This window comes from Dama dama, chromosome 9 (assembly GCF_033118175.1).
Source record: "Dama dama isolate Ldn47 chromosome 9, ASM3311817v1, whole genome shotgun sequence".
Classification (NCBI taxonomy): domain Eukaryota; kingdom Metazoa; phylum Chordata; class Mammalia; order Artiodactyla; family Cervidae; genus Dama; species Dama dama.
Genome location: NC_083689.1, coordinates 24,887,558 through 24,908,844, shown reverse-complemented (window position 1 = coordinate 24,908,844; position 21,287 = coordinate 24,887,558). Strand labels below are relative to the sequence as shown.

The following is a 21,287-nucleotide window of genomic DNA, read 5'->3' as shown; positions in this document are numbered from 1 at the left end:
ATCCAGCAATGCCACTTCTGGGCATATACCCAGGTAAAACTATAATTGGAAAGATACATGCCACCCTATGTTCATGGCAGCACCATTGACAATAACCAAGACATGGAAGCAACCTAAACTCCAATCGACAGATGAATGGATAAATAAGCAGTGGTACATATACACAGTGAAACACTCAGTCATAAAAAAAAAATAAATAAATAAAGTAATGCCATTTGCAGCAACATGGATGCAACTATAAATGACCATACTAAGTGAAGTAAGTCAGAAAAAGACAAATACCCTATGATATCACTTATCTGCAGAATCTAAAATATGGCACAGGGCTTCCCTGGAGGCTCAATGGTAAAGAATCCACCTGTCAATGCAGGAGACATGGGTTCACTCCCTGATCTAGGAGGATCCCACATGCCACAGAGCAACTGAGCCCGTGTGCCATAACTACCAAGCCTGAGCTCTGGAGCCCGGGGACCATGACTGCTGAGCTCATGTGCCGCAACTACTGAAGCCCTCACGCCCTAGAGCCTGTGCTCTGCAACAAGAGAGGCCACCACAACGAGCAGACTGCACACTGCAACGAAGAACAGCAGCCCCTTGCCGCAACCAGAGAAAAGCCCATGCAGCAAGGAAGACACAGCACAACCCAAAATACAAAATAAATAAAATACAGAACAAATGAACTTATCTGTGAAACAGAAACAGACTCCCAGACATAGAGAAGAGACTTATGGTTGCCAAGCGGGAAGCGGGTAGGAGAGGGAAGGGTTGGGAGTTTGAGGTTAGCAGATGCAAACTATTACGTATAGGATGGACAACAAGGTCCTACTGCATAGCACAAGAAACTCTTATATCCTGGGATAAACCACAATGGAAAAGAATACAAAAAAATAAAAGAATGTGGGGATTTTCCTGGTGATCCAATGGTTAAGAATCCACCTTTCAATGCAGGGGACTCAGGTTCCATCCCTGGTCAGGGAACTAAGATCCCACATGCCTCAGAGCAACTAGCCCCACATGTCGAAACTAAAGACCCGAGGCAGCCAAATTAATTAATAAAAAGTGGTGACTTAAAAAAAAAAAAAAAACTGTATATATGTGTATGACTGAATCACTTTGCTGGACAGCAGAAATTAACACCATGTTGTAAATCAACTTATAATTCAATAACAAACAACATTTTTTAATTCAATAAATAAATAAACAGAAGGGAATGAACATGAAAGGCAACCAAGACTGGCAGTTCCACTCGAATGGTACTCAACACAGGGTTTTAAAATAAATCTTCTACCTCCTGGGGCTTCCCTAGTGGTCCAGTGATTAGGACTCCATGCTTCCCAGTGCAGGGGGCCCAGGTTTGATCTCTGGTCAGGGAATTAAGATCCCACATGCCTCAAGGTACAACCAAAAATAAAAAGAAAGAAGAAAGAGAGAGGGAGTGAACAAGTGATCGAGAGAGCTCTTACACCTCTGGAGCAGTAGGAGGTCTGGGGCTGGGTCTCCTGAGCTCCCTCAACCTCTGCTGATTCCTTGCCTCCAAGTCCTCATCTCACAGAAGGTTCTGGGCCCCTAAATTCTTCACAAGGTGAAGTTCCCCCTCTCTGGCTCCTCCCCAAGCCAGGGGAGGCCACTGATACCAAACATGCCCAGTCAAGGAGGCAAAACAAATAAGACCAGACAAGCACTCCAAAGAGGTAGGCCTGCAGGTGATGTGACCGACACACCCAGGCATGAAGATCCCCCCGGGTCCCGCAGCAGTGGGGGGATGGTTACTCTGTGGGCAGGGCCCACCCCCCACCCCTGGCTATCAGGAAAACCATGGCCACTGCAAATTAAAGCATTTATCCCCTTGGGGTTTCTTTTTAGCCCACGGTGCAAATATATTTTATATATGTTTATTCTGGGATGTAAAGTGGTTCTGGATGTGTTACAACGAACACGTAACTTCCTTTATGACAGAAAGACAGGTGGAGAGGAGAGAGCGAGGGAGGCCGTGATCCAACTAAGGACACATCAGCTCCATGCCTGCGGACGGGTGACTCCCACAGCTGCACCTCCTCCAGGTCCCCATTGAGACGCCTCCTCCCTGTGGGGACACCCAGAGTGCCCCCAGCCCCAAAGGCAGGGCTTAGGGTGCTCCTGCTCCCACTGGGTCCCTGCGCCCTGCTTCCATCTCTTGTTCTGTGGTGTGCATCCTGGTGGTGTGTGTGGGTGTGTGTGTTAGCCGCTCAGTCGTGTCCGACTCTTTGCGACCCATGAACTGTAGCCCACCAGGCTCCTCTGCCCATGAGATTCTGCAGGCAAGGATACTGGAGTGGGCTGCATTCCCTTGTCCGGAGGATCTTCCTGACCCAGGGGTCGAACCTGGGTTTTCTGCATTGCAGACAGATTCTTCATCATCTGAGCCACCAGGGGCACGCCTCTGCAGATGGGGGTGTATTCCCTTATGTGGCCATCAGGGGGCGGGAGACCCAAGGATCTGCACCAGCAAGGGGTGAAGGTGTAAAGGATGGGGGACGTCATTCTCCTGGTACTCCAGTGCCCTGACCAGATGGGCATATTGAGTACAAACCCAGTCTCACATGCCCGGGCCAGAACCATATGGAGGTGATTAGAAGGCCAGGAGAGACCACCCATCCAGAGCCCTCACTCACTCAGCCTGTCCCACCACATTTATTGAGCACCAACTATATGGCTGGGGCTCAGGGCAAACAGGCTGAGGCTCAGCCAAGGACTGGGGGTGAAACACAGATATCGGGCCTTGTGACATGCGTTCTCCAAAGGGGTAGGGATGACAGTAGCCCCCCTAGACCAAAGAAATGTATTAATAAATAAATGAAAGGGAACTCAACTGCACTGGCCACGTTGCACCTGCTCAGTAGCCATGTGTGGCTGGTAGCTGCAAAGATGGAGAACAGGTTCATTGCTCCAGGAGGTCCTACCGGAAGGCACCTGCTTCCACGGTCCCATCCGATACCTTCTCCTCGGTTGGCCCAGAAGTCTGTTCAGGTTTTTCCATGACATCTTAGAGAAAAACCCAAACAAATTTTTGGGCAACCCAATATTTTCAAGTGAGCACAAGAAATAAGTGGAGTTTTGTTTTACTTTGAGACCAAAGGGAGGAGGATCTGCAAACACACCGTTGAGTAAGAGAGAAAGTGGTTACTTGCGAGTAAGATTGTAGCATGTTGGGCTCCTGCTTGTGACATTGTAATAGACTTTTGCAAAATGTTACCACTAGGGGAAATGTTAGTTCTTACAACTGCTGGGAATTCACTGGTGTTCCAGCAAACATTCTCAGCACAAACATTACCTCCATGAACAAATTTGTGTGTGTGTGTGCCCAGTTGCTCAGTTGTGTCCGACTTTTTTTGCAACCCCATGGACTGTAGCCCACCAGGCTCCTCTGTCCACAGGATTTCCCAGGCTAGAATACTGGATTGGGTAGCCATTTCCCACTCCAGGGGATCTTTCTGACCCAAGGGTCAAACCCAAGTTTCCTGCATTGCAGGCAGTTGGTGCCCCCTTAAATTTTAGGCCCAGGTGAGGGTCCTGGCTCAGGTTTGGAGTGGTGACGAGCAGCTTTCTCACCATGGTGTGCCTGGCATCAGTCCCCCAGTGAAGCAAGAAGCGGTCCAGGAAGTGAGGACCATGATGGGACCAGAGACTGGACAACAGTGACCCACTGGGCTGATAACCTTGGCTGGGGAGGCACCAGGGCGCCAACCCACAGCCTTCATGTGGCTCCTGTACCTATGGAGTGGATGTCCCTTTGAACACAGGGCTTCCCTTGCGGCCCAGTGGTTAAGGCTCTGCGCTCCCACTGCGAGAGCACAGGTTTGATCCCTGGTTAGGGAATTAAAGTCCCACATGCTATGTGGCATGACCAAAACAAAACAAAAATGCTGGCAACAGGGCCGCATCCCTGTTTGTCCCCCAGTCTGTGCTGGGGATTTGCCACCAGATACTCTCCCCAAGGGCCTTCCACATCACCATCCCAGGGCCCAGATCCTGGAGGCCTCCTTGGTCCCTGAGCCAAAGATGTAGCACTGGGCAGACCCCTTCTGGCTGGCATCCTCTCAAGAGGTCATCAAATGGAAACCAAGGCAGGGGAGAGCTGGAACTGGTAGATGTCATGGAAACCCCACAGCATCTTCCTGAAGTTGCCCACAAACCCCAAACCCTGTGTGAAGGGGAGCACAAGTCCCAGCAGATGGAAGAGATGAATATAGCCCAGTGTCAGGACCAGAGAGGGTTCACGGCACGTGATGAACCCAGAGCCACCGGGCTCCAGACACTTGTCCAAATCCCAGAGGCGAGTTGGGCTGGGAGTACCTGGCTCGTTCATGGGCCCCGCCCCAAGAACCCAGCCCTCCCTTCCTCCTTCCTTTGCCAGCTCACCCCATCCAGGCTTCGACCAACGAGGTAAGTCCTTCCTCACGTCCGACTGAATTTCATCACGCTTCACTTTAAACCAGTTTGTCTACTTTCTGGGTGAGTCAAAGACCAGGACAGGCTGCAGTTTCCTGGGACGGGACGATGAAAGAAGCTGTGAGGATGAACCACCAGGAGGGCTGGGTGTGCGGACTAGAGACAGCATTGGGAACAAAACCTGCAACAAATCCCTAAACTCTAGGGGTGGAGACGCCTGTGCTGGTGGTAAATCACTTTTCCATACACTGAGTGAGCACTTACTGTGTCCCAGACTCAGTACAGACTCGGTCCTGTCATCTTTTTCATGCTTATTGCAGGGAAATTCACAGAATATGAAATTCATCCATTTAAAATGAACACTTTAGGGGGATTCCCTGGTGGTCCAGTGGTTAAGACTACAGGCTTCCATTGCAAGGGGCACGGGTTCAAACCCTGGTGGGGAAGCCAAGATCCCACCTACTCCATGGCACAACCAAATAAAATAAAATGAAGAGTTTAGTGGCATTTAGTATAGTCACAGGGCTGTGTAACCATCACTTGTAGTTCCGGAACATTCCATCACCCCACAAGAAATGCAGTGCCACCGGCTGTCATCCTCAGCCCCTGACAACCAGGAATTCACTCTCTGTCTTCATGGATTTGCTTGTTGTGGACGTTTCACATAAGTGCGATCACACATTATGTGACCTTTTGTATCTGGCTTATTTCATTTTATTTTTTTAATAAAATATCTTTTTAAAAAAACAGTTTTGAGGGACTTCCCTGGTGACCCAGTGGCTAAGACTCCATGCTCCCCATGCAGAAGGCCTGGGTTCAATCCCTGGTCAGGGAACTAGATCCCGCAAACTGCAACTAAACATCCCGCATGCTACAACTAAGTCAGCAAGAACAAGACCAGGAGCTGACTGTGGCTCAGATCATGAACTCCTTATTGCAAAATTCAGGCTTAAGTTGAAGAAAGTAGGGGAAACTACTAGACCATTCAGGTATGACCTAAATCAAATTCCTTATGATTATACAGTGGAGGTGACAAGTAGATTCAAGGGATTAGATCTGGTAGACAGTGCCTAAAGAACTATGGGTGGAGGTTTGTAACATTGTACGAGAGGCAGTGACCAAACCTATCCCAAAGAGAAAGAAATTCAAGAAGGCTAAGTGGTTGTCTGAGGAGTCTTTACAAATAACTGAGGAAAAAAGAAAAGTGAAGGGCAAAGGAGAAAGGGAAAGACATACCCAACTGAATGCACAGTTCCAGAGAATAGCACGTAGAGATAAGAAGGCCTTCTTAAATGAACAATGCAAAGAAATAGAGAGAAACAATATAATAGGAAAGACTAGAAATCTGTCCAAGAAAATCAGAGATACCAAGGGAACATTTCATACAAGGGTGGGCATGATAATGGACAGAAATGGTAAGGACTTAACACAAGCAGAAGAGATTAAGAAGTGGCAAGAATACACAGAAGAACTATACAGGACCTAGTGCAGCCTAATAAATAAATCAGTTCAGTTCAGTACAGTCACTCAGTCATGTCCAACTCTGTGACCTCATGAACCGCAGCATGCCAGGCCTCCCTGTCCATCACCAACTCCTGGAGTTTACCCAAACTCATGTCCTTGAGTCAGTGATGCCATCTAACCATCTCATCCTCTGTCGTCCCCTTCTCCTCCTGCCTTCAATCTTCGCCAACATCAGGGTCTTTTCAAATAAATAAATAAAGATTAAAAAAATGGAGAAGGAAATGGCAACCCACTCCAGTATTCTTGCCTGGAAAAGTCCATGGACGGAGGAGTCTGGAGGGCTGAAGTCCATGGGATTACATGACTGAGCATGTGTGCACGAGGGTGGAGGGAAATGGGTTGGTAGCAATAAAGTGGTAGAACTAAAAAAAAAAAAAAAAAAGATTTAAAAAAAAAGTTTTAAGGGACTTCCCGGCAGTCTAGCAGCTAAGACTCCAGGCTTCCAATGCAGGGGGGCGTGTGTGCTTTACAAGCTGGGAAGATAATACTCGCCCTGTTTCCCCTACCCTTAGCACTGTACATCAGTGTGTGTGGCTGTCTGAAGGGTGGGGGAGGGCAGCTCCAGAATCAAGCATGATTCCTCGTAATCTTGGAGTAACAGACCCAGTTTGCAGACGCCCTGGACCAGCTGCCTGCCTTGAGCCGCATTTCCCGCGGCGCGTACAGGAGGCCCCGCCGCCAGCCTGGGAAAGCCTTCAGCTCCTGGGTCTCCAGGATTTTCCTGCCACTCCTCCAGAGGACGTGGAAGGGCCGGGGCAGGCCGTGAAAGGGGCGGGGTCGGCCTGGGAGGGGTGGGGCCGGCCGAGAGGAAACCGCAAACATCAAACTTAGGGCTGCAGCTCAGAGAACAAGCTGTGCCTGGTGGCCCGCTCTTGGCAGGCGGCAGGGGGCAGGCAGAGGTCAGTGGCGCGGCCTGGCAGGGCTGGGCAGGGCCCCATGCCACCTGGGAGGGTGGTGGTTTAGCATGTGGCACCCACCCCATTTCCCCCACATATGCCAGGCCGGGTAAGGGACAGCATTGAGGTCGGGCTTTGGGGGAACTAGGCAGGGGGCCATGGTCCTGGCTGGGGCAGGGTAGCTGTGGGGTTTGAGAGGAGGGCTCCAGAGGGTGGCTGAACAAATGCAGGAGCGGGGCCAGGCTCCAAGGCATCCCTGAAGATGCCTCAGGTAGGGCCAGGTCAGGGAGGAGGTACCACTTGCCAAACCTGGGGTCCTAGGCAGGAGAGGGAATCCCAGTGCCTACACCTTTCCAGGAAGCCTTTCGAGAAGCGGGGAGAACCCCCTTTGAGCCCCAATTCACAACACGCAGGCTGTCCCTAGGTGCTGCTAGATACCACTCCCTACAAAGCACCCATCTGCTCTGTGGGCTCCACCCTTGTAGGCCTGTCAGCCCTCACTGGGCTGGCTACAAGGGAGACAGTGGTGCCCCATGGGGTCCTTTGGCCCCTAGCCCACACTCCACATGGTGACAAGATCAGTCCTTCTGAAATGACATCCAATGGGGTCTGTGCCCTGCTCAATTCCTTCTGTGGGTGTCCACCCAGGGGCAATGAAACAACATCCAGACAAACGTATGCTACATGTTCACAGCAGCACAACTGGCTACTCCAGAAAGCAGGACACCTCAGTGTCCATCGGTGGGTAGCAGATAAACACAGTGCGGCCCAGACAGTAGGGCTATTACTCGGGTGTGAAGAGGGGTGAGGCACCAACACACACTGCAACACATGTGACTCCTGAGGACGCGATGTCTGGAGACAGAAGCCAGACACAGAAGGCTCCAGGGGCTGATCCCAGACCAGCCCGTTCCAGGCCCTGCAGAGGATGTCCCCCCTCTACCCCTTTGGTGGCACCACATGGTATGATGTTAGTTCCCCAACCAGGGGTCAAATCTATGTCCCCTGCACTGGCACCGCGTCGTCTTAACCCTGGACCTCTGGGAAGTCCCTCATCTGCTTTCTTCTTGCCTTCTTGCTGTGCTACCTGCTGGTTTCACCTGGCTTTTTCTCAAGACCCCTGCTGTCAGATAAGGAAACTGGTAAGAACAGCAGTCTGAAAGGGACTGGGGTTCTAGCCTGTCTGCTGTCCTTAACCACTGGACTTCACCGCCCCCTACACTTTGTCTTCTGCCTCCAGGAAGTCCTCCCTGACACACTGCTTCCCCCTCTTCCCCCCAGGATCTGAAGTCAGCCCTGGGCTGTCCAGCAAAGACCTGCATATGGCAAGAATATAATCATGGTTGAGAGAAAGGAGTCTAGAGAGGGAGGAGAGCCAGCCATGAGGGGGAGGTCTGAATTACTGGGTTTTGTTGAATTAGGTTGCATTGTCCAGAGGTGCCCCGCCCCATCTCAAAGCTGTTTTCCTCCCTCCCTTTGGACCCGGGACAGCTGCTTGCTGAACTCCACCTGACCTTGGACTTGGGAAGGCCATGCAGCATGCCTTCTGAAGCCAAGCTGCTCAGATCCACCAGCCACAGGAGGAAGCCCAAGTCGCACAGGAGACCCCCTGTGGGCACCTGGCCTAGGTTCTAGCCTCAGCCTGAGCCCAGCCCACACCTGTGAATGATGACCCTTCCCAGTGGAGGACCCAGGTGTCCTAGCACAAGGACAAACTGAGTCTCTCAAGCCCCATCTGCATCCCTGACTCATAGCACCACCAGGAATAACAAAACGGCTTTGGGACACTAGGTTTGGGGCAGTTTGTTGCAGGACAACGGAAAGCCACGATGTGAGGATGCAAACGGGTTTTTTTGACTTTTATTAAATCCTTACAAAACAGAATACAAAATTCCGGCATTGACAGTTGGTGTAAAGGAAAACTTCTGAGCTGTATCAGCTCACCTGGTAGAGTGGAGTTAAAGTGCTTGGATGTTTTTCCCCCACTTTAAAAAAATCTTTTTTTTTTTTTTTTTTTAACACATCTTAACATTGAAACACTGCTGTACCCCCTTCCCCCAGCGCCAGAGCAGCCTGAGAGCCAGGCTCATTCACAGTAACGGTTCTGACCAGTCCTCCGGGCCTCACTGTTCGAGACAGCGGGGAGGAAGTGGATGTCCCACCTTTGGATTTAAAAAAAAAAAAAAAGCGGCTCACAGCTCAGCTTTCCCGAGTAAAATGGCCATGGCGCCTCGCAGCGGGCGAGAGTCCGTTTGTTTTTTTTTTACAAAAAGGCAGAATTCTCGGTTGCAAAACATGGAATCACAAATGGGACAGAAATGATGGTGGGGGTTGGCCTCCCCACCCCCGGAGTCTTTGGAAAGGCCAGTCCACAGATCCGGCGGGCGGGGGCGGGGAGGGGCGGCGGCCCCCACCAGCCACCTAGGACTGCGACAACCTCCAGACGTGGGGGGACCGCAGAAACAGCGCCCGAGCTCCCCACGTCTCGAACCCCTCCCCCCACATTCAAGTATTCTTCAAGAACAGGGAAGGGAAGTCAACTTTTGTTTTAGAAAACTAACGAAACAGAACGAACGACTAGAAGCCGGATCGGGGTACCCGCAGAGGCCGGCCGGGACCCCGGGGACCGCCTGCCGGCGCCCCCCCACCCCCTCGCCCCGGCAGAAGCCCGTGTGCACGTAGAAAAGGAAGCCTGTGTATTGCATAGTGTCTCCTACCCGAGGGCCCAGGCGTCAGATCGGGGAGGGCCCAGACTCCCCAGACCGGCGGGTCACGCGACAACGTCTGACTCGGGCGCGGGCGGACGGGGCAGCAGCTGCGGCCTTTTCCTGAAGATGGGCGGGGCAGAGACGCCGCCCGGGGCAGGGGAGGGGGGGCTGACGGGGCATCCACGCCGGACCCGAGGGGCGGCCGGGCAGGACGTGGCCGTGGTCAGACTGAGCCCTGAGAAGGGGCACTCGGGTGCCCGGGTCTGGGGTCCGCGGGACCCCCACGTCGGCTGACGGGCGCCTGTCCAGCCCCTCCCGCTTGCCCTGGCGCCCCCCTCTCGGGTGGGCAGTCCCCAGTGGAGGGGCCAGAGGAGGGCCCATCAGCTGCAGCTTAAGGTCAAGGTTCGAGGGAGCCCCGATTGTCAGTCGGCGGGAGGGGGTGGGGGTGTCCAGCGGGCGGTGTCACTCCGCCCTCCCCGCCCCAGGCTCCGCTCCCGCGACTGCGGAGACCTGACAAGCCCCCGGCCCCGCCGCCCACCAGGGTGTCTGTGAGGAGGGAAGGAGCTACAGTCTTATCCAGGGGAAGTGGGGGTGGACCGGTCCCTGAAAACACCGCGAGGGCCGGAGAGGGCGGCGGGGCGGGAGACGCCACGCCCTCCTCTCCTGAGTCCCGCGGGCGGAGGGAGGGGCCTTCACAGTGGCCGAGGCGTCCCGGGCGGGGCGGCAGAGGGCCCACCCGGCCGCGCGCCCTCAGCTCTCCTCCCCCCAGCCTGCCTTGCTTTTAACACCGTTTGAAGGGGGGGTGGGGGGAGAGAAACAGAAAAAAAGAAAAAAAAAAAAAACAACCAACAGCAAAAACCTTATATAAAAAGACCCCCGAGCTGAGCAGAGCGCCTCGGAATCCAGCCGGGAGAGGGAAGGAGGGGAGGGGGTAGGGGAGCCCGCTGGTCAGGGCGGGCAGGCAATAGCTTAAAAAATCTTTTTAGATCTGATGGATGGGGAAGGCCTATGTACAAAGGGAAGGAAGGCGTCACGCGTGGTCTCCCACCAGGACCACGGGGGCCGCGGACAGGCTGGCGCGCTGCCGCCGCTGGGCCAGCTTGGACTGGGAGGGCGGGGACAGCTGCAAGCAGCGTGAGGTAGCTCGGATGACCACGGGCTGGCCCTGCTCCGCCTCCTCCTCCGCCGCGTCTTCCTCCCGCTGGGCCAGCTGCCGGTTCATGGCAATGGCCTCGGCCGCGAACGAAGTGAGGTCTTTGGCACAGCTGTTCCTGGGGACCGGGCGGGGGTGAGGGTCATCAGAGGGAGAAGTAGCCTCGCCTCCACACACACCCCCAACCCCTGGGCCAGTGCAGTACCCCAGAGGAGGGGCCGCAGGCCTAAGAGGTCCCAGTCTCCGACGGGTGGGTGTGGGGCTGGGGCGGCAGTGGGTTGGAGCCCCCCTGTAGGCACAAAAACTCTGCACCTGATATAAGGCCACCCAAGTCCCTGCCCCAGGACTGAAAGGGTTTTTTACATCTTAACATTTAGCGCCCCTCCTGGACTTGGGGCTCCCCGCTTGGGGCCTCACCTCTGCAGGACCATGGGCGTGGGTAGGGTGTTTTCCGGGGCGCACTGCAAGGAGACAGGAGAGGCGAGGTTGGAGAGCAGAGCCCACCCACCCCCTCCCCCCAGCGGGCCGCCCAGCTGACTCCGAGAACACCAGAGCACAGGGGTGGTGAACAGCTTCACCACCGGTAGCCCGCCAGGCTGGGAGCGGGGCCTGCCTCTCACCACAGCTGCCCCTTCCAGATGGTTCCCAGCTCCTGGAAGAGGGTGGGAGCCCCTTCCACCTTGAGTCTTTGCTCCCCATGGTGCCGATCTTTAACCTAAGCACCTATCCCCTGGAATGACCACTGGGCAGAAGACAAAGACATCGCGCTTTCCCCAGACTGGTGGGTAGAGAGCCTGGGCCATTGGCAGGCCATGAGTCTACCTTGGCTTGCTGCCCAACTGCCACCTGGCTGACCTCAGCTTGACGCTGTTTGAGAAGAGGTGGCCCCAGCACCTCCTGGACACAGGGCTTGGCAAGGAGGAGCACCTGCAGTGCAGCTTGAACTTGGCCAGCAGGCAGTGGGGGTTTCCCTACTGCGCCCTAGCTCACTCTGGGGCTCTTCGACCCTTGCTCTGAGTAACCCCGGCCCATCAGCAGAGGCTGGATGAAGGTCTGAGGACTCCCACGCCGCCTGGGGCCCCCACTCACCCCCTGCACCCAGGGGTGCTGCAGGACTTGGGCAGCGCTCAGCCTCTGCTTGGCATCACGGACGAGGAGCTTGGAGATGAGGTCTTTGGCAGCAAAGGAGATGTGGGCCCAGTCCTTCTCTGGAAACTCGTACTTGCCCTCCTGGATGCTCTCAAACAGCATGTTCTGGAGGGGACACGGGGAGAGGGGTCAGCTGCAGCCAGCAAGGGCTGAGGCCATGTCCCCAATGCCTGGATGGGCAAGCCCAGACCTGGAGCAGCACCCCTCCTCCACCACATCCTGTGTGACCTGGCCTGGGCTTAGAGTTAGGGAAAGTGTTCTGAGCTCAGCTAGCAAAGCTGGGGCACTGGGAGGCTGGGCCAGAGAGTGGCTTCCGGGAGGCACTTGGGCTCTGCTGGAGTGAGCTGAATCAAGGGGAAATCGGGCCATGACGCCTGAGCCTCAGGTGGTCTGTAGAAGGCTAGAACCTGACCATACCAAACCATAGGCTTTGCCTTACCTCAAATTCCTATCCTCAGGCTCCCAAAGAGCCTCTGGAAAGGCAGCAAGTTCAGGCTGGCAGTGGCCTGCTAATGTGGCCAGCGGTTGGAGGCGAAGCCCTAAGGGGTGCTCAGGGGTACACGCGACAGAACCTGCGGTTGGATGTGCGTTTGTGTGCACACAGGGCAGCCCCGGGGGATGCACGAGCCGGTCCCCAGGGTGGGGGCTAAGTGTGTACATAGACCAGGCCTTGGGGTGCACCAGGCAGGCCGCGGTGAAGGGGCACAGCCTGTGTGTTTGAGTGTGTGTGCGCGCAAGCCGAAGCAGGCCTGGCGGGGTGCTGGGGGAGGGGTGCACAGCAGGCGGCCCCTCGCACCTGGCAGGCGGGGCAGGCCTCCCCGCGGTCCCAGCCGCAGTCGCTGCCGCAGTGGCCCACGAAGGGCGGGTAGCCGCTGAGCAGGATGTAGAGGATGACGCCCAGGCTCCAGAGGTCGCAGCGCTTGTCGTAGATACTGGCCTCCTCGCTGAAGGCCTCCACTACCTCCGGGGCCATGTACTCCGCGGAGCCGCACTGCAGGCGGGGGCAGGGCGTTAGGGCCCGAGGAGGCGGGAGGGGGCTCACCGATCTGGACTTCCTGAAGCCCGTGCCCGACCAATCAGAGGCTAATAAAGAAAACAGCCCCGCCTTCGCTCTGCCGACCAATCAGAAGCCACCGAGGGAGTCCGCCCCACCCCCAACCCTCACCCCCACCCAATCAACAGGTGCCGGGAGCACGCCCAGGCTCACGGAGCCCGCGACTGCGGCCCTGCCCAGCCAATCAGCGGCTGTTGCTAAGCGGAAGCTCAAACTTTGAGGCCTCAGCAGTCAAGCAGGATCCGCACCTTGAGGTTATGTAACTGCGGTCTGGGACCGGATTCGGGACCATTCCCGCCCCCTCCGCCCCTGCCAGCACTGCCCCTCCTCGCAGGCCCTCACCGGGGTGAGCAGTTCTGGGGTGGAGATGGGGGAGCAGTCCCCGTTGAGTTTGATGCCACTGCCCAGGTCAAAGTCGCAGATCTTCACGGGGGACACCTGGGCGGGGTTGGAACAGGTTGTGAGGGCTGGGTCCTGGGGGCCTGGTCTGAAAAGAAGGCCGCCCCCTTACGCGCCCCTCACCTGGTTGGGGTGCTCACAGAGGATGTTTTCCGGCTTTAGGTCCCTGTGGGCGATGCCTGCCGGGAGAACCAAGAACCACCAGGGCTGGTCAGGGGTGGGTGGGCACGTTTTTCAGGAGTCCTGGGCAGGTGGACGGGGTGCAAGGGTGGACACCTAGGACCCCTGGGGCAGGTGGCGCGGCCACCCACCTTTGTTGTGCAGGAAGTCCAGGGCACTGGCTACGTCCTGCACCACCACGCTGGCCTCCAGCTCGTTAAAGTGCCGCCGCTTGTGTATGTGGCTGAGAATGGAGCCTGGGCCAGACCATGGAGAATACACAGGTGTCACCTCCACTGCCCAACGCCCAGCACCCACCCCACCCTGGCAGGGAAGTTCCCACTCTGGTCTCTTTGAATCCAAAGTCCTTCAACCTGAGCTGGGGCCGCCACCCTGGACCCCCCAAGGTCCCTCTGATGGGCAGGCCCCCTGGAAGTTTCTCCCTGGTGGCCCTGACTCCCCAGGCCCATTGGGATCCAGACAAAAATTGCGCCAGGCCCCACGTACCACCCCGCATCTTCTCAAACACCAGGTAGAAACGGTCCTCCTCCTCGAAGAACTCAATCAGCTCGAGGACGTTCCTGGGGTGCAGGGCAGAGGGGCAGGGGAAAGGTTGAGGCTTCCTCAGGCCCGCAGGCAGCCACAGCCACAGCCGTGCCCAGGAGGGGTGCACCTCCTCCACCTCCACCTGCAGGCAGGAGGCATGGGCCCAGGGCCATGGGCCTGCTTCCACCTTGCCCACCTTGGACTGTCTGGCTTGCCCACCACTGGGCCCACCCACGACACAGGGCCAGGCACACAGTGGGTGCTCACTAAGTGGCCACTGTGGGTGATGAGAAGGCTCTCAGGCCCATTCATCCGCTGAAAGGTGGCTAGGGGCCCAGTGCTGTGATGAGGCTAGGTCACGTTACCTGTGTCCCTGGCACTGATACAGCATCTCCACTTCCCTGAAAACCCTGCTCCGAATGTGGCCCGGCTGCTTCTCAATGATCTGAAACAGCCGGGGGTGGGGGGGATAGGGATGGTGAGGACAGATAAACATACAGAAACACAACTGGAGCAGCTGGATCCTCCACAGCCCACCAGAAACTTCCCCTGGGTCACGCCTGAAACTCATCAGAGCTTAGACTTTTAGGCTCTGGAAAGCAGAGCTCTCCCATGGGGGCCCAGAATTTACCGGAAGTCAAACTGTGGTGTCAGCACAAACTGGGGGCAGCGTGTCCCCAGAGGCCTCCCAGGAGGGGTAAACATGGCAGGGGAGGCAGAGAGGAGCTGGAGCTCTCCTACTGGACCAAGCTGATTTGGACCTGGAGTCCCTGCAACTTACACGTTCAGGGCAGCAGGTTCTTTAGACAAGGCACCCCCCACCCTCCGCCCGGAGCAGGAGACTGGGGGCCACTGTGCTGACTCACACCCCACCCAGAGAAGTAGAGATGCCTGGGGCACCTGGCTCCTGCCAAGCTCTCCTCCTTGCCCGGGCACCACATCACCACATCTTGTCTCCCAGTCCCATGCTAATCTGGGGGGACACCCCCAGCACCTGCTGGGACCCTCTTCCTAGGCTGGACCTTGGGCTCCCTCTCACTGGGTGGGTGGGCAGGCTTGGTCACCAGCATGCTAGGGGCTCCAGCCCACCAGCAGCCTAGGGGAACGCCTATGGTGTGTTCTGCTGGCCGGGCTCCAGTAGCAAGCTGGCACCATGTCCACTGGCCACTGGGCCTGGGCTGCCACCCAAAGTGCTGTCCCACCTGTCGAGTGACAGATACCCCTGCCCCACAGATTCCAGGGGTTCCTTGACACAGTGCCACCAGTCGTGCCCTTCTGGAGTTAACTGAACCTCATCCCTTCTCCTGGGAATGTGGCTACGGCCCCCACTCTATGGAGGAAACAGCAGTCCCTCTCATGAGGGGTATGGCCTTCTGGGGTTCCCACCCAGACACCTAGCCTAACAGCTCCCTGCCTTGGTCTCCCTGTCCGTCAGAGTGACAGGAGCCAGCCTTCCCAGCAGGGCCTGTAGAAGGGAGGGTTCAGGAACCCCCCAACTATGAAAGTGCTTGATGCTAGGTGTCCAGTCCTGTGGCACCATCATCCACCTCACCCAGGCACTCCCAAGGGGCGGGGACCACAGCCACCCAGGTCACCAGGCTTCCACCAAGGCCTGAGGTTTCCAGCCAGTTCCGCTTGCCTTGGAGTACCTGGCCCTCCTTCCTGGGCAGCCAGCCTCTCATGACCTCACCCAGCCCAGATGCAGAGGGTCACGAGGGAAGCCTGGAAGGCTTCTCAGAAGGTGGGGTCTGATGCCTGGCCAGGCACACAGGCTGCATGGCCACACCCTGGGTCAGGGCAGCACAGGACAGGCAGGAGGCTCTCACAGGCCTGCCCTGGTCTCCCCAGGTGCCCAGCTCCCCAGACTCAGAGAACAGGGTTTTGATCTCTGTATCAATGCCCAGAAGCATTCCTTAGCCCTGGGACAGGAGCCTGGCCCAAATGACCCAGCAGGTGAGCACTGGCTCTGACTGAACCCCCAGGTCTCGGCGACCCCCCGGCAGCAGGTCCTTGGCCACCTGTGCCAGCATGCCACCCCTGGTCACTTCTCACCTGGACTTGGGGGCTCAGCCTGGGCTGACCTAGATTCCCAGGGGTGGCCTGAGTCACCAGCCTTGGGGCCATTTTTAGACACTGGTTTTCCCTGGCTGCCAGTCCGGCAGCTCAGATACCAGCTCCCTTCCCTCTGCCACCTCTGGTGGTGCCAGACCCCGGCGCTGCTGGGGAGAGGCAAGGGGCGCGCTCTGGTGCCGTGGGCTGGCTCACCTTGACAGCATACTCCTGGTTGGTGATGAGGTTGATGCAGGTCTGCACACGGGCATGGGCACCCTCCCCAAGCACGTCCTCCTGCAGCTGGTAGACATCTGTGGACCCGGCGGTGGGAGTGAGAGCCTCCCTGGGCCAGCCCATCTTCCCAAAGCCCCCACCCGGGCCCGCTCCACTCACCTTCAAACTTGCCTGAAAAGCTGTCAGTGGCCCGGCATCTCTTCTTCTTTTTGCCTCTCTTCTTGGCATCAGGGATGTCGATGGGCTGGCTCGTGGGCATATCTGTGCCGGGAGGGCCAGAGGTGAGGCCCACCCAGTTCAGGAGGCAGCCCAGCCCCCCCGCTCCACCACCAGAGACGTGCCCTCCCCTCAGCCCCTCACCAGGGCGGGTCGGGCACTCTGGGCTGAAGTCAGGCTCCCCGTGGTGGGCCTGGTCTAGGGTGAAGGCCAGCTCGAAAGGATTCTGCCCCTGCAGGAGAGGAAAGGACAGAGCTCAGGCCCGCTCCCTATTCATACACCGAGGGACACAAAGCCTGGCTTTGCTGGGCCACCAGAAAATTGACCCTTCACCCCCCACCTGCAGCCATCAGGGCCTATACAGAGGGGATGTGGTCCGGGAAGAGGCCAGATGCAGGTAGGGAGGGAGTGTTGCTTCCCAGGCCAGGCCTGAGTTACCGTGGGGCCCAGGCTGTGTCATGAGCCTTGGTCTGTTCACCTGCAGGATGGGGCCAGCACCACTACCTGGCACAGGGATCAAAGGCGTGGGGCAGCCACTGGGAAGGACTGAGTCACTGGCTTCCCCGGGTGGGGCTCCCAGCCAGGTGGCCCTGCCTGCTTTCCCATGGCCTCCTGGCCTCAGTTTTCCCCTCTGCGAAATGGGGCAGCACAGTTGCTGTCCTCTCATCCCTCTGTCCTCTCATCCCCGCTGCACCTTCTTGCCACCACATTGCCTGTGATGTACCCCCATCCCCCAGCTCTGTGCCTCCTCTCCTGCTCTGACCCCTGTCCTCATCTGCTTTCAGATCCTCACCACCATGACCCATGCAGGGCACAAGGAAGAAGTGCCTATGGTCTTCCACATGAGCACTGGCTGCTACCTGCCAGAAGGGAACCCCTCACAGGCCCCGGTGTCCAGCTAAGGAAACAGCCCATGTAGCAAGCAGGGGCCAGCTCAAGGTCACCCCCGACAGCTTCCAGGTCCTCTGCAAGGGACCCTAACCCGGGAACAAAGGCGGCTGGGGTTCCTCCCAACAAAAGACAACTGGGATAAATATGTTCCTGCAGAGCAGGTTGAGCATGATGACTGGCAGCCATGCCAAGGCATGAGGGTTGGGACGCTGAGGCCCACCAGCTCCTCTACGAGCTTGCTCTCATTGAACTCCACGAGTCAGGGTGGACCAGGTGGCCAGGGCTTCAGGTGGGTATGGGGCGCCTGCACACACAGCCATGGTGCGAGCCCTGAAGCTGGATGATTTGGGTCAAGTTGCTGCCCCTCTCTGGACCTTGGACCAACTGGACCCAGGGCTTTGGCAGGAGGGCCATCTGACAGAGAAGAAATGCCAAGAGACCCTCCAGGAACACCCAGGGGTCCACTGGCAGAAGAGGCCAGGCCAGGTTCCTTCAGACAGGAGGCCGGGAAGCCAGTCCAGCAGCAGAGGGGCAGGCAGAGGTCAGAGGGAGCGGCTGAAAAACAGGCGTGGGCTCGCCCGGACTCCCCACCCGCCTGCAGATAGTTGCTAGGAGGCCCAGCGGGCGGGGGCGAGGGAGGGAGGGAGGGAGCACTGCAGCCAGTGTGAGCGGGCTCAGCCACCAGCCCCTGCCCTGCCCGCCCAGGGCTCTGGCACCCATAGGGTCAGGGACACAGCTGTGCCAGCACTGGCAATCACTGCTCCGATAAGTTGGCACCGGGTGACCACCTCCACCGGGGAGGGGAGGAGGGGTGGCACCGTGGGGGTGATCAGGAGGGAGAGTGGACGTGAAGCTCGGGGCCAGCGGATCCCCACCAGCTACCCCACCCCGGCCTACTGATCTGAGCACCTGTGGGGAATCGTAGGACTACGGAAGGGTGCAAGGACCTGAGAGAACCTCTGGGTCCTGACCAACCCCCTGCCCCGTCCTAGCCTCCAGTGCAAAGAGCTGGACCCTGGAGAGACGAGATGGCCAAGCCACCAAGATGAAGGGACAGCAGGCCTGCTCCCGTGTCCTTGTCACCATGTGCAGAGGGCTGGCGGGGTGGAGTTGGGGGGGAGGCCCACGCCTTCCAAGCCTCCACTTTCCCATCTTAAAATGGGGAAAACACATCAGAGACACCTGGCAGACCAGGGGAGCAGCTGGAGGAGACGCTGAGAGTGGCCAGCCCTGGCCACCAAGAGGGCCACCTCAGAGCCAGGACTCCCTGCCCAGGGTCCCTCCAACTCCCTTAGGGCTCCCACAGTCCCACCTCAGTGCAGGGCTGTAGTGTGGCCTGCAGAGGCCAGTCCGTGCTACCAGGCAGTGTGGCCAGACCAGGCCCAGGGCTGGCTGCAGGCCTCCAGTCAGCAGGCCTTGGCAGGAGGTGGCTGGAACCATCCAGAAAGTTCAAGTGTGCTCTGGCCACTGTGCTGGCCCCACACGCTGACCCCATCTTGGCTCCCGCCCAGCCCCCAGAGGGGACAGACCACTACCAGGGACGTCTCTCGTCCACCCTACTCCCGCCCCAGCCCCAAACACTTGGATATGCCAAGGCTGGAGCTGCTCTGGGAGGCAGGGGGAAGCCAGGATGACAGGCGTGTGGGCAGGGGTGGGGCGCTGGCCTGGGACGCTGCCTGGATGGGCTGGGAATTTTAACCTAGTCTCAGCTTGCTCCTCCTACCCTGGTTGCAGTTCACCTGTAGGCACTGGAGCTCAAGCATACACATACACAGACACAGACACACACACACCCAGGTCCTGCCTTCTCTACAGGGCAACAGGTCCTTGCCCAAGGAGGCCCAGGGAAGCCATTACATAACCCGGTCAGTGGGGTGGGGTGGCCATTGACATCACTGCCTCCCCAGGGCCAGGCCCTCTGGGGCCCCTGCCTAACACCTGCCCGCCCCCCCAGACTCGCTCATCTGAGACCAGAACTCAGCTGCCACAGCCATGGGGCCGCGGCAGAAACTTCCTGCTCCGACAGGAAATAGCACTTGGGCCTGGGGTGTCTGGGAGGTGCAGAGCTGGGAAGGCATTCAATCCACTGCCCCATTCTGTAGACCACCCAGGAGGGTATCCTGGGGACTGCAGCCCTGTCTGGGGCTCCTGGAGGAAGGACCTAACAGACCCTCCCAGACCCTCCCATGACGCTGGGGACAGGACTGTGGCTGCTGACTGCCCCAGCAGTGCACACTCAGCTGGGGTCTGCAGGGGACACACAGCCAGGGGCCCTCATGGGCAGGGGCCCCCCAGTTCTGCCTGGGGTTCTTGGAGTAAAGACCCCAGAGGCCCCAGGGCACATGGAACTGACTGTGGCCTACTGAACCCCTCCCCATACCAGCACATGCCTGGCTGGGGTCTTCAGGGGTACACATGGGTAGGGGCCCCACAGACTGGGGAGCTCCTGGAAGAAAGACCTCATAGGTCCCAGGGTGCTTGAGACTGGACTGTGGCCCAAGATCACCTCCCCTCCAATGCATACCAGGCTGGGGCAGCCCCAGGCAAAGGGTGAGGTTGGCATGAGCCGCGGGACCTGGGGGCGGGCTCCGAGTCCCACCATCGGCCTTTCCGGTGGTCCAGCCCTGGGCGCCCCCAAACCGACCTGACCCTCACCTTGAAGGAACGGTGGAAGCCCTGAAGTTCGGCTGTTTTCTTCTGCACCATCTTCTGTCCGGGCCCCGCCAGCGGGGGAAGGGACGTGGGGCCCGGGGGGGCGGCCCGTGGGAGGGGGGCGGCAGGGGAGGGGACCCTGAAGGCGGGAGCAGACAAAGGAGGGCGTTGAGTGGCCGCGGCCGCCTGCGCCAGGAGCCCGGGCCAGGGCGGCCAGGCTCCGTGGGGCCCGATCCCCGCACCCGGGCCGGGGAGCCGGGCCGGGCCGGAGTCGCAGGGCCACACTCACCGGGGTCGGGCTCGGGCCGGGGCCGCAGTGCCGCCGCCCGAGACGCGCAGCCCGGACCCCGCTGCGCGGACCGCGCGGGGAACAGCGCCGCCACCGCCGCTGCCACCACCGCGGACTCCTCGGCCTGGGCCGCCACCGCCGAGAGGAGCCGGGCGCGTCGCGTCGCCGCCGCCTTTATAGACCAGGCTCGGCCCCGCCCCGACGCAGACCCCACCCCTCTGGGCTCCGCCCATGCGCACACGGCAGGGGCGGGGCTGGAAGGCCCCTCCGGCTACGGGGCGTGTCTGCGCGCCTGCGCCGTGCGTGGCGCGGGTCTCGGGGCGCGGGACCTGGGAAGGATCTTGGCTTGCTCGGACAAGTCTGCCGGAGGCTCGGGGAGACCCGCGGGACCCTGATTCTGAGCTGGAGCCCGGCTCTGCCCTCTGGCAACAGCCCTAGTCTACCGGTCAGGGCCTAGGATGTACTGATTTCTATGGGCAACACGCCTGCTCTAGAACCTGCTATAGCTCCCACTTGGATCTCTCGGCTCTAGGATCTGCCGTGGCTCTCTTTTTCAGCTCCCGGATCCTGGCCCCAGCTGTCGTGCAGGCGCACTAGCTGTGTCGTTCAGGTGCACCCCAATAGGCTTATAGGCCCAGCTGCTTCCCCAGGTTGCTCCCCAAGAGTTCATCCAATTGTTGACTGGGAAAGGGGACGCAGTAGCGGTTAGCGACAGATCTGTGAAGAACAATCTCTCAGTCCTGCAGAAAGGAACATTTCCCTTGACTGATGGAGAAAAAACCCAAGAGGTAGGGGTGACCAGGACAGGAGGCAAAACACAGCCCCATTTTGGCTGGAGCCCTTGACCCAGGCTCTGAGAGAATGAGCCAGCTCTCTCCATCCCCGCAGCCCTGCCGTGCATGATCCTCAGAGCCCATATCTGGACACTTGGTGTCTC

At 58.3% G+C, this 21,287-nt stretch overlaps 1 protein-coding gene and 1 long non-coding RNA gene across 2 annotated transcripts; one reads left to right on the top strand and one right to left on the bottom strand.

Moving 5' to 3' along the window:
- Positions 1–6,750: 6,750 nt before the first annotated feature.
- LOC133062165 (uncharacterized) lies at positions 6,751–8,869 on the top strand. The gene is made up of 2 exons (XR_009694114.1): positions 6,751–6,851; positions 8,340–8,869. It is a non-coding gene; the product is annotated as an uncharacterized LOC133062165 (long non-coding RNA).
- Positions 8,681–20,200, bottom strand: MKNK2 (MAPK interacting serine/threonine kinase 2). The gene is made up of 13 exons (XM_061150778.1): positions 20,065–20,200; positions 16,663–16,750; positions 16,462–16,563; positions 16,282–16,379; positions 14,382–14,461; positions 13,978–14,051; positions 13,623–13,727; positions 13,435–13,490; positions 13,255–13,350; positions 12,655–12,849; positions 11,799–11,963; positions 11,127–11,170; positions 8,681–10,827 (listed from the first exon to the last, which is right to left on the bottom strand). The coding sequence occupies exons 1-13, from the start codon at positions 20,113–20,115 to the stop codon at positions 10,587–10,589; spliced, it is 1,395 nt and encodes a 464-aa protein (XP_061006761.1). The 5' UTR covers positions 20,116–20,200; the 3' UTR covers positions 8,681–10,586.
- Positions 20,201–21,287: the final 1,087 nt, after the last annotated feature.